This window comes from Anticarsia gemmatalis, chromosome 23 (assembly GCF_050436995.1).
Source record: "Anticarsia gemmatalis isolate Benzon Research Colony breed Stoneville strain chromosome 23, ilAntGemm2 primary, whole genome shotgun sequence".
In the NCBI taxonomy this organism is placed as follows: domain Eukaryota; kingdom Metazoa; phylum Arthropoda; class Insecta; order Lepidoptera; family Erebidae; genus Anticarsia; species Anticarsia gemmatalis.
The window spans coordinates 7,737,678-7,756,422 of NC_134767.1; the positions used below are offsets into that span (position 1 = coordinate 7,737,678).

General features: G+C 33.7%; 1 protein-coding gene across 3 annotated transcripts in view; it reads left to right on the forward strand.

The window, feature by feature from the left end:
• The window catches only part of LOC142983014 (electron transfer flavoprotein beta subunit lysine methyltransferase-like), a 68,103-nt gene that overhangs the window by 14,239 nt on the left and 35,119 nt on the right, over positions 1 to 18,745 (forward strand). The window contains exon 1 of one of the 3 annotated variants that reach the window (XM_076129777.1): positions 17,281 to 17,466. The exons of the other annotated variants lie outside the window; for them this stretch is intronic. Within the exon in view, the coding sequence (XP_075985892.1) occupies positions 17,400 to 17,466 (67 nt within the window). The 5' untranslated portion in view covers positions 17,281 to 17,399. Of the gene's footprint in view, positions 1 to 17,280; positions 17,467 to 18,745 lie in introns of those variants that run through there. 3 annotated transcript variants of the gene reach the window in all.

Consider the following 18,745-nt stretch of genomic DNA (forward strand, 5'->3'; position numbering starts at 1 on the left):
CTTTAAATGTTTGCTATACATACGTCGCGAATTATTATCCATAATATCCATATAATTTTATTAAATTATATGATTTTTATTTATTTTACGTAATGTAGTGTAACTTAATGGTCTTATTTTCTGAATTTATACGCTTTTCTTCTTTTACGTGGAAATGTTTGATAACATTTCGCGAGGTTTTGTTGACAAATGCTACATGCTTACGCCGATGGCGCCCCTTTTTCAACTTAAACATAAGATATCTAAAATGGTATTGTGAAACTTCATAAAATCGTGGTATGGTATAGTGGCATTGTATAGTAGAAATAACTGTACAAACAGACACGGATAGTGACTATGTCTTATTTATTTAATGATAATATGATAGTGATCAGTGATAGTGATGTTTACATTTGTTTACATCGCATTAGATTTGTTGCCAAGATAACCTTATCTATGCATTGTAATGCAATGAATTGTAACATTATGGAAAATGTTATTGTTCGATTTGTTGCTGTTTAAACTAGGTACTTAATTAATATTTCTTTGTAATTTAATTTTTAGTCAAAATTCAGCTTATGTTATGTTACTTTAGACTTAGATCGGTTGCGGTTCTTTACTTGTTACAACATATGATTGTTTTACCCCCGGTTTCTGAGGTACATTTAGCGGTAGTTTATTATCAATAGCGTTTAAAGTCATATAAAAAAACGCTATTGAATAGATAAGCTGCCGCAAAATCTACACAGAAACCGGGGTTTAATAAAATATCATTGATAATAAATAATTCTTATATTCTTAAAATTATATATTTTTGTATGATTCAATATATTTCTATTAGCTTTCGCGACAGTGAATTCCGCAATACATTATTCTGTGATTACAAATTCTGATTTCCGAGCAATCACTGAGAATTTCTTGACAGAAAAACTGGCCTGACCCAAACCCGAGACCTCTACACTCTAGTCCTATACATTACCAATATACAGGCATTGCGCTGGAGTGAAGGAAAAACGCAGAAAACATCTTTCCTCCTTACAGACCAGTATTTATCGTCCATATTTAAATAACACACATTGCACATGTTAATACCAACACCACGATTACATAGAAAGAGTAAAAACTTAAGAAATACATTATTTTTCCTTATTTGTTTCTCCTGTCCTATTTTCCTTAACTAGAAAACATAGACTAGGTATACCCATTGATCAAAACAATACTATACCTTCAGTCTGTCTGTCGGCCTGATTCTGAATTTACCGCTAAACAGATTTTCATGAAAGTCAACAAGAAGATAGTTGAAAACCTGGAATTAAATATGTTTTTTTTTTACTATTTCTATTATATGTAAGTTACGGATTAAATGAAGCCGCGCCAAATCCTTTTAATCAAATCCTATTTAAATTAAACATGCCAAAGTCTAGTCCACTTCCAAAACTAAACTATTAAACCTAATTTGATTATCTTAGGAATAGTTTAAGACCTAGAATCAAACATAGACTGTGTAAAAAAACATCTGATTCTGTTGACCTAAATAAAGATTACACGCGAACAATGCCCTGTCTCGCCTACTTTCAAGCATAACTACGGACCCGGTTTTCATTAGCTAGGAAATAGTTAAGGACTGTCTAACCCTCTAACACCATGTGAGCCCATATATGGTTTTGCAAAAAATAGGTTTTAATCGTTATACTTTGCTTAGAAACAATACGACATCAAAAGTCCTAGTAGAGGGCTAAAAAAAGCTTGTTGACCAAAATTACACGCGAGAGCAGCCGCGTGGATGTACTAGTTCTAAATAATAGTATATTTAAGTAGGTCTTTAGAATTGTAGTCAAAACAAACTCAAGTTCATACCCAAGGTTGCTGCTCTCGGAATCAGAACTAGGACAAAACCTTGTTAGTTTTACAAAACAGGAAAATTCGGGAATGTTTTTTTAAAAGTTCCCGGTAAATCTATCGGTTAAGTGTATGTCTATGGGTTTAGCCCGCAGAATGCTTAAAAATATTATGATTAATAACACCGGCTTATTCTCAATTCGGTGTTTTTGAGGAAAAGACGAAGTGTTTTATTTACGGAGGGACTTTGGGTAAAACTTTACGGGGTCGTAAGCGAAAAACTTTATTGAAGTAATTATAAATAGTTAATATTTTATATTTACAGCCATATTAAATTAAGATATTTATTAATAACCACCTTTGGTCTGTGCAAAAGCTATATAAACTATTCCTAGGCAAGAAAATGTGCAATTGGTGTTTTCCAATTTATATTTCAAAATACCTTTACAGTAGCCATACGTTGGAAACAGACCCGTTTCCGCGGTTGGCTTACATGAGACTAACACTGGTGAGAACGTAACGGGTTAAAAAAAGTACCTACTTCTCTATTTACATTTTAAGATACAAGAGTTAAAGTGAAATAATCAAATTATTATGTTGCCAAGCGCCTTATCTTATCACATTAACCAGTCTCCCGACTTCTCGGTCAAAGTTGACTGTACTTATGTCAGTTATATAATGTTTGCACTCACATACAAAAAGCGTGATATTCACACAATCGATGGATTGTCAATCACGGTCGAGCCCTTTGTATGATTAAATACGTGTGTCTGATACACTATCTGTAAGCTTTTATAAGTTTAATTGACTGACAAATAGTCTCTACCTGTAATTTTGAGGTTAGGGGCCAGTTTCACAGCATATATTCAAATTCACTGTCTATACTGTAGCTTCGACGATCAATCAACCAATTGAACGAATCCATCTGGGGGCACGGAAGTGCCCCCGCAAGTCGAGCAAAAAAAAGCGGCACGGCCGTAACATCCTTTTCTCCAAGCAATTCGGGCTATTTTTGACACCCCTATAATTTCGTTGTGGATAAAACAAGAAGCCTGGATTTTCAGCAACTAATCAGTCATTGTAAAAACACGGTATATTTAAAATTTCAGTCAATTTGAACCAGTAGTTTAAGAATGACAACTTGTTAAAATTTTGAATTTTGTCACTCACTGATTCACTGACTCACTGACTCACTGACTCACCGATCATCAAAAGTCTAAGGTACTTCTAGCAGACTTAGAAGCTTAAAATTTAGAATACAAATAGGGTTTAGTGTCTTAATCATGGGAAAAATTCAATATTTTCTAATTTCGGTCCAGTTTTCTAAATACACCAACTGCAACAATAACTTTGTAATCCCATATAAATGTATAAGATTACAAGGTTACATTTGCAGTTAATGAATTATTATTACTGTAGAAAATAATATAAATAGGTGTAAATAGGTACCTACTATATGAGGCATAACGGGAGGGGGTATAGGGTGGGTAAGGGTGTTTAGCCCATGAAACTGAACAACATTCCCATAGGAAAATATGTTGAATTATGAAAAAAAAAACGTCTTTCCATACGAATTGGACTTATGTTCGCTCTACAAAAAGAAGTGAGATGCCATCAAAAACATTCTGTAAAAACCTCAAGTCTCGCCGTAAAAAGTTGTGAGATCTATATAATACCAAGTCGATTAATCTATTTAGTCTCTACTTAAAGGACCTTCTGTCTTAAGTTATTACGATTCGACTTGGTCATCGCAAGAAAACACAAATTCGCCATTAACATTTCAGGAGCATTAACTTCTTGTCGTGCTGTATAGTGTGATACATACTAATAATCAAAGCATGCGATGGCCATGTCGGTCTATTTGTTTTAAAGGTTTTTTTTTTAAATTGGCATGATAATAACATACGTAATAACTTAAGACAGAAGGTCCTTTAAGTAGAGACTAAATAGATTAATCGACTTGGTATTATATAGATCTCACAACTTTTTACGGCGAGACTTGAGGTTTTTACAGAATGTTTTTGATGGCATACTAATATTATAAATGCGAAAGTAACTCTGTCTGTCTGTCTGCTACTCAATCACGCCTAAACTACTGAACCAATTTGCATGAAATTTGGTATGGAGATATTTTGATACCCGAGAAAGGACATAGGCTATATCATCACGCTACGACCAAAAGGAGCAGAGTACTAGTAATTAATGTTACATAAGCGGGGAAAAAATTCACCCATTCTCTTTTATTGGACGCAAGCGAAGTTGCGCGGGTCAGCTAGTAAATAATAACTTGAACGAAGTGACCGAATGTTTTGCATATCTTCCTATTAATCAGGTAGCTTTACCTTTAGTCACTTAAAGGAAGAAAATAGTATTCGTAATTTTGTCTTTTTCGACCGATAAATGTATGAATAGTATGTTCCATTTATTTGTTGCTATGTAATAGTCATATTTGCTTGTTTTGATAAATATAACGCGTACAGCTTAGCACTTGTTGTTAATAACACTTTGAATTTGTTTCTCAGTAACGAATAACATTGCACTTATAGTGATTATAAAGTATTGTAGTTTAATTCGAGTGCTGATATGTTATCTAATACTGATTACTGTTGTACGTTTAATTAACTTGCTAATTGCATATCAACATCTATCACTTGAATTTAGAATTGTTTTTAAAATAATTTCACTACCTATGGATGAGAAAAAAAATTGAAAAAATATCTAAGGGTAATTTTTGCTTATTTTCAGAAAGCACGTTGGTTACTGCAACAACTTAATTGTTTTTCTACATAAAATTATCAATATTATAGAATTTATCAACACTTAAAATTTTAAAATAGCTATATTGTCTCTTTTAAACACCTTCGTAATTATCTCTGCTTCACGCTGAGGGAACTGGCAGAAAATGCCCCTGGCATTAAGTCCGCCTTTATACAAATTTGTATATTAAGTTTAAAATAAATAAAAGTTGTAGTTTAAAAAATATGTGTGGTTTACCGTATAGGTACTACCGATTTAAGTTCCAACAATCCATAACGAATACTCAAGTATTTGGCGTCTTCCAAGTAATTACAATTTTTGTATTTCAAATCTGGTTTGGTTTATATATCCTTTTCTACAACCTCGCAATAGCCAACTGACTACGTCTTATTTGAAACTGGACCTAAAACAATTTGCCATATACAAAAACAACAACATCTAAATTACTGACATGACTATGCATTAACTTGCACATATCATGCTGGCACGGCTATATATTCGCTCATTATCTATTTATTTTTTGTACTTTTATCAGTAAAGGCCAGAGGTCAACATACGGCACAAGTAGGTAAGTATTTGTATACAAAAAGTATTATGTTGAGTTTTCTACAATGGTAGCATGATCACGCTAATTTGACTGATTAGAAAGAATATATAAAGAAATTGTTGATATATGTATCTCTTTGGTATTCATGATCTAGTTTTCCTTGTCTTTTTGCGATTTTTAAATAAGTAGCATAATGGTCTAGTCTTACCGAGGGGTATTGTGTTGTAACCCAGGTAGGTTGTAGATGTCAGATAGGCAGTCGCCCCATGTAAAATACTGGTATTCAGCTGCATCCCGTGAGTCTGGAAGTCGACTCCAACATAGCTGTAAGAAATGGTTGATGATAACTTATGAAATAATGAACGATAAATTGTTCTTTCAGCTCAGAATGTTTCAATAGGTAATTACTTATTAAGTTCTCAATTTTACATATGGGAATCATATTGCGTGAAGTAAAATATGTAAAGGTAAGAGTACTTAAGTCTCACATTTCACCACTTCTTGAATAACTACCGGTTAGGTTATCATGTGGAATATTGACAGTATTTTTTACCCCTTTGCTGTCACTTTTTAGGTATTATCAGGACACTTAAGCAAAAGACGTAATTCTAGGCTGTTCTGTATACACGTGAGTCTTGTCGCCTAAAATATGTTATTTTTACCATTATTTTGCAAATGGTACTTACCTTACCTTAAAAGTATGAGGCAGGTCTTAATACGAATCGTCGCAATAATACCTACTTGAAAGCGGACGCCGGACATAATGTTAATAGACTGTTATCTAATCAACGTATTATATTCAAGGAAAAAGCAATGATTCATTGTCTGAAAATATTCTTATAACGTTCATATTTCTATAATTAGATTTAAAAACTTCCTTTAAACCTAACTTATTACCTACATGACGAGATAAGACTTATCAATAATTAATTGTTATTATCAGTAGCTCAAAATGGCAGTAGTGGCCTGATTCAGTTTACCAAAATTATGACGTAGAATATATCAAATTCTCTTATCATTTTATCAAGAACACACCTCCTTTATCTGATAGTTATTGATAAGACTAACTTTTATTGAAATTTGGAGTTTAATTTATGGGAAATAAGGCTTGTTTTCGGTTGGTATTCTCTGCTGCGTAGTTCGATAATGTGACGTTTATAAATGTGATAAAAAGGATTGCAAAAAAGGTCAAAAATCTAGATTCTCTTTTGGATATTTTCCACAATGTGAGTGGGAAATGCGCAGTTATGTTTAGGATGCAATAAACTGCACTCTTTGTTCTTAAAAACGGTTATATTATGCTTGTAATAAATCATATATTAAATGTAATGAATTATAGAATACTTAAATATACATAAGTACAAACTGTTAACGATCCTATCCTTCGAACCTTATCCTTACTCAACTTTATTAGCTACACTGAATTACTGTTAATAAACGTATGTTGTGTTCACCGATACTTACTTATTAAAAGTAGCGAAATAAATTTTTCGTTCTTCTAAATCGAACAGTAGTGTAATGCTTAACTCTAAGGTTATGGTTATTTTAAGCGATAGTAAAGCTGGGATTATTTTGGCTCTCCCTGGTCAAGATTCACGATCAGAAGATAACAGACCTTCGAGTGTCTCCGTTAAAGGACTATGGGTCTTACGGAGCATTATTATAACGCATATAAACCGAAAGTTTCATCATTATCGTATAAAATAAATGGATCACTAATTCCCTACCCAATTAGTATATATCACAATGCAATCAAATCATAATGCCTTTTAACCTAGTCCTTCAAATAAAGTTCAATAACTCACGGTAAGTGGAAATTACACGATTTTTCCATAAGTGTTCAGTGTTGCCATGTAAATAATATCTATTTGATTTTGATTACTGGTAACATTTGTATATTTCATCATGCATTTCTCTGATAAAATATTATCTTTGTATATCCTTTTAATGATTAAGTACATATTTACTTACTTTATTTGTGCAAATTACACGTGGTATTTAAATAGTTTCTGATACGATGATTATAATACCGACATTTCTAATTTATTTTTCGGGACCCAGAACTAATTGTTTTATAACACGCGTCTTTCACTCAAGTGGCTTAGGGTTAACAACCGAGGAAACGCACCAATGTCTTTTCCAAGTTATGTGTGTATTAGAAATAATGATCACTTGTTTCAACCGTGAAGTAAAACATCGTAACGCAACCTTGCATGCTTGAGAGTTCTTTGCAACAGTTCTTGAAGGTATGCAAAGTCACGCCTGGCGGGACCTCGCCCATATTCCGGGAGAGGACACTTGCTCAATCGTGGAAAATTTAGGGTTTTTTAGCATTTAGGTCTAGCTTACTATGTTTATAATTGTCTTGTATGACCAAAAGGGTAAATTGTATACATAAAAGTAGTACTAAACCATCTAATCTTATTTATAACCCAACACGCTACGCTACCCACCTTTCTAATTGCGTCAAACGTTTACCCGTGTAACCCAGAAGATGGATTACATCAAACTATATCTTTTGAACTAAATTCTATAAATAAGGTAAAGCATCCCACTTCATCCCACTGCTGACATACTCCTATTACCAATATAAAACGAATTTGCGTCAAAAGGATGTAAAGAATTATGTTCAAATACCAATGAACTGCACCATTCTCTTCAATTGGAACCATCGAGTATCGAGACTTTGACATTTAAAATATATTAGCTCAGCCTTTGTTGCAAACTATGTCGGAGTCGGCTTCCAGAGTCACCGGATGCAGCTGGATACCAGTGTTCTACATGAAGCGACGGCCTATCTGTCCTCCACAACCCAGTTACCTGGGTTATAACATGATACCCTTCGGTAAGACTGGTTGTCAGACTTTCAAGCTTCTGACTACTGATAACGACCGTCGAAGATATTCAAAAATGGCAGCCGGGACCCACAACTTAATCTGGCCTTAATTTTCATGAATTTAATTTGAGAGACTGCTCTCTATCTGTATATTATTATATCTATCTATCTCTCTCTTTCTATATCCGTTATCTATAATTTTGATAAAAATTTTGGTGGAGGATTAGTGTTCCTTCATTATGTACCTGCTCGGGCACACGAAACAACTGCAAGAGATTTCTTGATTACAAAGAAAACTGTATCAAAATTTATCTCATAGTTAAAGATCAGTAAATATTATCTTTAATAAAGACTATTTCAACAATCATTATCAAGCTAGCCTTTCTTCCACCTATGTTGGAGTTGGCTTGCAGTCTCACCGGCTGATTACGAACCCGTATTTTACATAGAACGACTGCCTATCGGACTTCCACGATCCAGTTACCTGGGATATAACACGATACGCCTCGATAAGACTGCTTGTCAGCCTTTCAAGCTTCTGACTGCGGGTAACTACTCTCAAAGGTCTTCGAAAATTACAGTCGGTCCCCAAAACTTAACATGCCTTCCTAAACATGGAGAAACTCGGTATGTATAATATGGCCAAAGGTTGTTATAACAAAGGATTTTTAAACTCTGTATAATCGTAACCGGAGGTCCTGTATGACAAGATGTATGAGAATGAAGCAAAGGAAGTTTGTAAGGATCCTACCAAGTGGCATTCTCTTTACTCTGCCTACCTCTATGGAAAGAAGGCGTGATTTTACGTACGCAGGTATGTATGTACATAAGTGCGTATGTTGATATGTATGTATCTATGTATGTATTAATTTTCTATAATAAGCTTATAACCAGTTATATCAGCCAGTTGGTTGAACAACAAAACTTCAAATCGTCACAAAGTCCAACGCTACACAAGTGACGTGTCGAAAGGCGCTAGTTGGTACTCGTAACAAAAACATTGCCAGCGTGGACAATGATGCAACATAGCAACTAACTAAATAATACTTTATACGGCTTTATATACTTTTATACTCATTATTAAATAGTTATTATGTATTTTCGATCTGTCCTGCGCCTGACCCCTCACTGGTCGTGTCGGTTATCCGTCCCACCGGGTTATGAGAGCAAACGAATAGAGAGTATACCTGTGTATTGCGCACAATACTTAGACAGTCCTGCATCTTTGGCCAGTTTCAATGAAACTGACCGCTGTAGCCGGATATCGGCTAGGAGGACATTATTATTATGTTCAGATCAGTTTCCTCTGTGACGCAGTGGTTTAGGTCGCCACGACGATGCTACCATTGCGCCGGAAGGTCGTGAGTTCGATTTCCACACGGTAGTATTATTTGTGCGATCCACTAATAAATTGTTTCGGGTCTGGTTAGACTTTGTGTCCGTTGTTTGTATGTTTGTAAAAGTCCCCGGGACACAGGAGCAATTCTTAGTGCGAGAGTTGTAAATAAAAAAAGTTGAATAACTCCCGAGTTTCGTCATCAAACAAAACATAGGAGATAAGCGCTACTTTATATAAATGATTATGTAAAACTGCACCGACCCATATTTCACAATATAAAATAATATATCTATCAATCAAAGCAACAATCTTCACAATCTGTCTAGTAGTTTCCGAGATAACAGCGACTTAATATCGCAAAAAATGGTCAGTCATCGCACTGATTTGATTAGATACAATCATACAACCAAATTTAGATGATGACTACTCAATTTTTCACTTAGTATCAATATACTTGCTAAATATGTATATACCTACTGTCCAAAAACAATATTGTCCATGAGATGTATATTTTTGAAAGCTATTTACCTATTTATTTATAACTACGCCTGTTATACCGAAGATATAGGCAGAGGTGCATGATTTAATATTAAATTATGTCGGTCTTGCTGCGATGTACGGTTCTATTTCCAGAACGAAAAAGAGATTAGGTAAGGTATTCGTCTTTCCACTGGCCAAGTGAAGGTCAGAACTTTACTACCCTTCATGAATTGTTTTAAAGAATTGTCAGGTGTACGAAATGTTTTATCACGATGTTTTCTTTCACCGTTACAACGAATGATAATTATTTTGAATACACACATAACTTCCAAAATTCTATAGTGACTGGTAGGCTATGTTGTATAATTGTATTAATTACAAGTATTTTCTTTCAAATTAAGAACTTGTACAGGGCGTTTCCCTTGTCCAGCAGTGGGATAGTAATTAAAATTAATTTTATATTCCCGTGGGAATAAGTTCCCTGTAACATCAATGTATTTTATTTATTGCCAATGATCCCTTTAATGCAAATATTTCATCATTCTAGACGGACTAGATCTATAAATAGACGTAATAAGATTATTTAACTAAACCTCGTTATGCACATAATTGAATTGTTATGTTATATGTAAACAAGATGTGTCATACTCGTACCGTCATTATTGCCGCGTTGGAATTGAACAACGTGGCTTGCGCCAAGGTAGCATTTATAAGTTTCACATTAAGTTTCATGACTTAAAAAACATACAAATTATGAAAAATGTATATTGCTTTATTTAATAGATAGGTTATCAATCGCTTATCTTTAAAGCGTCTATCTGGCTCTTAGTGTATGTGTTGTGTATGTGTATAAACATTTGTTTATAAATTGAACTTTTGTTTGCGAATTCCCCGTAACACAAGTCTTTTTAAACATAAAAATGAGAATAGAATCTTAACAAACGCTTTAATAAAAGGATATATAGAGCCAAATTCACAACTTATAAATAAGTTTCAGTTATCCTCTCAACTAAAAAAAGTGGCGGGAAATGTATGAAATTAACTGTCAATATTCCGTCTGGCAAGCTAACCGATGGATAGCTGAAAGTAGTGAAACTTTATATTATTACTAGCTGACCTGCCCAACTTCGCTTGCGTCACATAAGAGAGAATGGGTCAAGACTTTCCCCGTTTTTGTTACATTTTTTATTGCTACTCTGCTCCTATTGGTCGTAGCGTGATGATATATAGCCTATAGCCTTCCTCGATTAATGGACTATCTAACACTGAAATAATTTTCCTAATCGGACCAGTAGTCCCTGAGATTAGCGCGTTCAAACAAACAAACTCTTTAGCTTTATAATATTAGTATAGATAGTAATATTATCATTACAACAAAATATTCAGAATATTTAAAGATGAGCACTTGTTTAGCGAGAATACAGCTAGAATTTTAGCCAATAATATTTGTACATTCGATATTTACAATCCACTAGATGCTAATAAAATGTTTGACTTATAAAGCTATAGTCATTGACCAAATATAAAATCCGTTGGTCATCATCAGGTTGCTGAAAATGAAAATACACTTTGTTTTTCAATTGACAACTAAAACAACAATGCTTATGTGTATTTCTATTAATAAGTTCTTAGTAAAAAGAAGGAATTACATATAAAAATATCTTGGTTAAAATGGAAAAGTAAATTTTCAGATGACAAAATCTCTTTATTATATAGGGTGTAAGGAAAACGGTCCCGGAAACAAATAGTAACCGGTAATAGAGGTTTCAAAATCGATGCTAATATTTATTTTCTTGATATTCATGTATTAGTAGTATTAGCAATAACACAGGTTTAAGGTTCCGTACCCAAAGGGTAAAACGGGACCCTGTTACTAAGCTTCCGCTGTCTGTGTGTCTGTCTGTCCGTCTGCCTCATAAACCGTGATAGCTAGAAAGCTGAAATTTTTACAAATGATGTATTTCCGTTGCCGGTATAACAACAAATACTAAAAATTATAAAAAAAATTAAGGAGGACTCCATACAATAAACGTGTTTTTTTTTCGTATTTTTTTGGTACGGAACCCTTTGTGCGCGAGTCCAACTTGCACTAGGCCCGTTTTTTTTTATTAAATATTAGAAACATTTACCAAATATCTTGTATTCAATTATGATTGCATATATTTGTATTGAAAATTTTGTCCCCTACCTATATTGTCCGATTGTTTCAAAGCAAATAGGCATCTTTTAGGTAAAAAAATATTTATTTTATTCTTGGTCCTCATTTCTCTACTCAACTAGCATCAATAAACAAAACAAGTGACTAATACTAATTAATTAAAACAAAACCACATAATAGCCTTTCCTTGTTGAATCATCTTTGTCCAGGTGGATGTTACAACGTGGAACTTATGATGAAACATATATAATTTACATATTATTATGTATTTATATTACCGTTATATTGTGAGAAATGATTCAGAGACCTTCAGGTTATGTTCAAGGCTTTTCGGATATGATTTCAGACAGTGATTAATTTTGATTTGGATTAGTAGTAGGTTCGTTTGGTCTTCTAAATAAAATTCGAACTATAAGTGGAAAAACTGAACCAGATGGTTTTAAAAGGGACATACTCTTAAGCTACTTATAGTTCAATAGTTTGCGTTGCTCGCGGCTGGCGATCACATAATAAATTCAGTATTAAGAACATAAGTGACCCGCAGGATTACACAGGACAGAGACTGTTTTGTTACCTTTCGAAAATGCATAATAATAATTACTCTTGAAATAAATTGTGCATGCCATACTCTCTACTAAGTTGTCACACTATAGTACACTCATCCGGTAGTGAGTCCAGTTATTTCTATAAAGTTGCGTTATGATGATATATCACATCAGGTTTCATAAGTTCAATTTCCACAAGAAGTAAACGCTATATGCGGAAAATAAAAATAAGTGCACTCATTATCCTTTCTTTAATAATCAGCTTTCAAACTGCCTGCACCTGTAAATACTATTCTTTTATATTTCTTTTATATTCATAGTAATAAAACAATCACAACATGATACTTGTTGCATCATAACCTCCACGTGGTACTTCCACGGTGGAAGTTCCAACTTGTAAACAAAACAAACCGACCGCAACTTTGCACCATACTTCTGTAACTTTTATATTAAATGTTGTTTCCTTAACAGAAAGATATTATTCCCGAGGAGCTAATGACGTCATAGTGCAGGTGTTGTGCCCTATAAAAGACTATTAGTTGATACCATTGTCCTGTTTACTGTTTAAGATTTTTTTATTATTTTTTAATGCATATAAGTTTGTTAGACTGGTACCGTTCTTTGGTCTCTGCAACTAGGGGAAAAAGGGGTGATATTATATATATAATTTTTGAATACTTATTTAAATCCGGTTTTACTATTTCTGCATATCTATCTATATATCTTATATAAAGCTTGTTCCTTGCTGTCACTTTATTCAGTAGATATGCTACTTAACACTTAGCAATATTTTCTTGTAATTTCCATCTATTTATCTATTCAGCTCACTTCTACATACTGTTGAGTATAGGCCTCCCCTTCAGAATGATTTAAAGAAATAAATCGAATGTTTCGAATAATCGAGAAGAATTAACTCACTGTAAAAAAGGCAGGAAAGTTTTACCAATTACAAGTTGGTATAAAAAGCTAATATCAGCATCTTTCCGAACCAATTCTCTGGAATATAAAATCTTCCAACAGCAGTCAAATTCACGTAAACTTCTTCGAAGCAAACTCTTCCATATAATGTTTATCTTCAAGGAAAGCCGAGACTTGCGAATCTTTATACGAACTACGTCAATGTGTTATAAAACAGGGTCATGGCCGCAAGGCGTGCCCGCGCAATGTACGTCAAAACACCTTTTTTAATACCTTTTTATAAACTTTAGAGATAGTTGTTTTACCCCATTTATATTTAGATACAACAGATTCATTGTTATATTGACATTTTTATTGGATGTTAAAGAGCGCACGTCAAAACACCTTCTTTTTATATTGTTTTTTTAAACTTTAGAGATAGTTTTATTTTCCCATTTATATTTAGATTTAACAGGTTTATTTGAAATATTGTTATTTTTATTATATGGCTTGCATTTAGTTACGACCTTAATAAGTTATATTGTTTCAGTCATATACCGTATATTTCTTCAAAGTTTTATCTCTTATTTCAGCAGATCATTAGCGCGATTCTGTACAGTCTGTACTTTCGAGTATCGAGAGTTTGACATTTAAAATGTACTGCAAAAATAGCTTCTACTGGGCCCGCGAGAGACGCTAAACGATTGACATACAACATTTCTCGCAGAATCGCAGTACAGGAGTGATTTTTTAAGCCCTTATTTGTTCATGACTCTTCAAGCTAATTATTATTTTTCCATATCAATCAATCAATCATCAAAATCGGTATAGTAAAACAGACAGACATGGTATAACTCTTTTCTATACTTTAAATGAAAAAAAGATATGTTTTTCCAGTTTCGAAATAGATTTACTTATTTTATTATCAATTTGATTTGTAAATTCGTGCGTCATATTAAGATGAGCGTAAACTATTGAGAGATGTAGTTGGACAGCACTTGCTAAATGTTGAGTAAGGAAAATGTGTGTGCGTTAGTTTGTGTGTCCGTGTTTGTGTGTGTGTTGTGTGTGTGATCCTAGTAAGCGTGTATGATGTGAGTCATACATCACATGAATGGATTAAGAGTATGAGAGTTAGCTAACTTTGCCGTTAAAATGAGATACAGTCCTTCTAACTTACTTTATTTACTCAATTTTAAAATGTTTGGCAAATTAATTAATTTATTTATATTAACAAGAAATCTGAGAGTATTAGGTCAAGTCCAGAAAGACCGTGACGGGAGACAATTGGGAAAATAAAAAATGTAAACTGAATTCCACATTTAGGGATTATAGAAGACATCTCTTCGGGTCCATATCCGTTGAAGTTCATGAGACTCAGCAATAAGAAGAATTGTGAACAAAGAAGCTTAAAGGCGGAAGTAGATAGGATAGGTACCTACTACAATGGCCCCAAAATCTCTTATAATAATACTCTCACATGTGAATTGGGAAATTGTTGTGACGTCTTAAAAAATACGACTCCCATTTAAAAAAAAACCTACGTGACATTTTGCTAGTAGCCCAATCTAATAGACAAGCAAAAGACGTCATCGTGTTCCCAGTCACGGAGTCATATCACACTTTCAATTTAAAAAGAGCCTAAGTGACCATAACGTACCATCATCTTATATCATTCTTAAACTAACGAATAACGGTGCGACTTTTATATTCAAAACACGGTATATTGACCTTAAAATTCGGTCGCAGTCGAAAGTGAAATGCGTTTGATATTTGAAATCTTTGACGTCAAACAAGATGGCCGGTCCGGTTTGTGTAATAGATAGATCCTGATGATGCATTTTGTAACATTTTAAAAGAAATATAGTATTTTTCTTAGTACTTTGCGTCAATTTTGTGATTTTAGTTAGATATTATTCTTATAATCATGTTATTAAGGTGTGCTTATTCTCTATTTTTTTCGTGGCGGGTTCAAATCCGGGCCAAAAATGTATTTTCTGAGTTTTCGGTAAAGAAAATCTCGGAAATCGTACGGAGTTAGGAAGTTGAGCTCGTGTAGAGCACGTAAAGCCGTCGGTCTTGCGCCTGACCTCTCTTGTCGTGTCGGTTTAGCTTAACTGACTATGAGAGTAAAAGAATAGAGACCTGTGTATTGTGCACATACTTGGCCACTATAAACAAGGTCCTGCACAGTTGGCTGGTTTCAATGAAATTGGCTACATTATCTATATATCGGCATCTAAAGCCGTAAAACTGAACGTCAATCATTAAGACTATTGAATAAACAATAGTGTCTGTTAATTATAGGAAACTAATAGTATCGGAAAGACACGAGATTATGTAAATGTGTGCCTGCTATGTGCCTACGTTGAACTGACGGCGGAATGTAGGAAAACGTAAAGGAAATACACTTAGATAAATAATGTATTAGATCAAGAGATTATTGATCTTGTGTGCTGATCTAGATCCTTTATCTTGTGGTCTTCGTATCAATTACTAGCTGACCCGCGCAACTACGCTTGCGTTACATAAGAGAAAATTGGTCAAAATTTTCCCCGTTTCTGTAACATTATTCATTGGTACTCTGCTCTTATCGGTTGTCGCGTGATGATATATAGCCTATAACCTTCCTCGATAAATGGACTATCTAACACTGAAAGATTTTTTCAAATCGGACCAGTAGTTCCTGAGATTAGCGCGTTCAAACAAACAAACTCTTCAGCTTTATAATATTAGTATAGATGAGGTAAAAATGGTAGATTGTTCAGTCTAGATGAGATTTTAGGAGCCATACGGTAAATTCTTCCTTCTGAAACCAGCTAATTCTCTTTAAATGGTTCAAAAACTCGCTAGAAGAATTCGCTAATTGAAACTATCTTTGCAATCTTGTGTCTTCCTTGACCAATATCTTGTAAAAGTAAAAAATTGTAAAACTTGCATTCTGCTAAATGTTAGGCTCTTAACAGATTTAACAAAAGATTCTGTCCTAAATCACAAACCACGCGGACGAAGTCGCGGGCAAAAGCCAGTTCAATATAAATATTGTCTGAACTTATAAATTCATTATCTTGAAAGTCCTGGGTATCTGGGAAGTACAGATAATATCGTAGAGGAAAAATCACAAGGAAACATACTTGATTGTATTCTGTTCATGCATACCTTGAATATTGCTCGGGGTAACTTTACGATATATATGGTTCTATGGCGTGCATATAAATGAAGTTAGGCAAGTTTGTTTGTTTGTAAGTTTGTTGTAATTGACCTTTGCAACTCTGATCCTTTTTGGTACCATAAAATGCCAAACCCCAAATTTTTCTGAAGTATCACCCTAAAGTTAACTTAAGGAAAATTTGGGTGAATTTGATTATAGAAGAATGAATGTGAATAGCTCGTAAAAAAGCTAGCGCCGAGTTCAGTTTTCTGGTTCTTGGTGCTAAAATAATATCGCTATGAATATTTTCTTTGCATTTCATATAGTGTCATTGACTTTAAACTGGCCCATTTCTTTCCATTTTAAAATAACCCCTGTATTCAAACGCTTTGCCTAGTTCTAACTAGGAAGTTATAACAACATTGCTCAACAGTAACAATTAATTATACCTTTGAACTTTTTCTGAACATCAATATTTTTGCCTATTCCTTAAACTACTTCAGAAAAAAACACTGTTTAAGGTAAGGTTGAAAACGAAAGCAGAGCTCAAGGTTTAAAAACCATTTGAGTATAAGAAATAAGGCCTCAAACACCTCAATATGGTCACAAAAAACCGCAACCAAGTACAGTGATAAGCGAAACATATAAAAATGTGTAAAGTCATAGTGACATACGAAACGAGCGTGTGTACTCAGCACTTATCTGATACGTGCGCGTCATAACGTTGAGATAATACGCGTTTTGACGAAAATTAACCGAAATATTTAACGTATAAAGTTGGATACGCAATTACAAGTGTAAAAACCTTTTCTTTTCCATATAAATATCAAATCTATTGTTGGCATATGTTCACTAATAGTAAGTATGTGCGATGTGTATAACAATCTATACCACAAAGACTGGTAGACTGGGAGAAAATGCCACTGGCACTGACACAGGTCTGTACATAAAGTTTAAAATAAATAAATAAAATTCTCGATCTTGACATCTTTCTGGACATAATTATGAACAATTTTAGAAATAAAGTGTTGAAATCATCCATGTTTAATGTAAATACCTCATAACTCTTATGTACTAATATTGTGATCGTAGTATGTAGCTTTAGTGAATGATGTGTTCACCTGTCACAGGTATACATATTAGGAATGCCTTTTTAAGTTACTGTACCTTTAATTAGAATGTAATAAATTGTCTGCTGTTGGTGATCCAATAAATAATTAAATAAATTAAATTCAATTTATTTAATAGTTCCTTAAATATTAATGCTGCTCTTTATAAATATCAATAATAATTAAAACTATACATTAAATAAATACTTTAAAAGTAATTTTACATAAACAAACGAAAAAAAATAGAGAAATTAAATAGAAATATAATTAATATAAGGCATCATAAAATATCTCCGCATCGCATAATAAAATAAATAAATAATAAAAAAATATTTCCCAACGCACTCTCCTTTCCTTAAATTTTTTATCAAATTTTAGGCATGAAACGCACATGCCAACACCGCGAAGCTATCACTACTCATTAACTTTTTAACACCTTCTTCTTATAATTTCTGCGTCAATCGTCATCCTATGGTAAAATTATTGAAAACGCCTTAACTTACACACCTAAGTCTGCTTAATGCTGCTCATTGTTAACAGTTACCCAATTAACGACAGAAACAAGATACTTGTATATATAGGTACTTTAACAACCGACCTATCCTAATAAATAGTGCGAAGACATTGTGCATTCTAGAGAAATAAACGATTTTATGTTATTCTGTATCTTTCCTATAAGTGACTAGCTGACGCGCGCAACTTCGCTTGCGTCACATAAGAGAGAATTTTCCCCGTTTTTGTAACATTTCTCGTTGCTACTCCGCTCCTAATGGCCGTAGCGTGATGTTATATAGCATAAAGCCCTCCTCGATAAACACAAAAAGATTTTTTCAATTCGAACCGGTAGTTCCTGAGATTAGCGCGTTCAAACAAGCAAACAAACAAATTCTTCAGCTTTATAATATTAGTATAGATTATATTTTTAAAGCAAACCACCATTGTTTATTTATTTACCGACTGGACAACAAACACTGTCACCAAAAAACCAACAATCGTTTATTTAACTGACAATCGCTGGTCACATCCGCCATTGTCCAGTGTGTACCATTTCGGTACTTCCCAACAAGGATACCGGGGTAAAACCGACACGTGACAATACAACTGATTC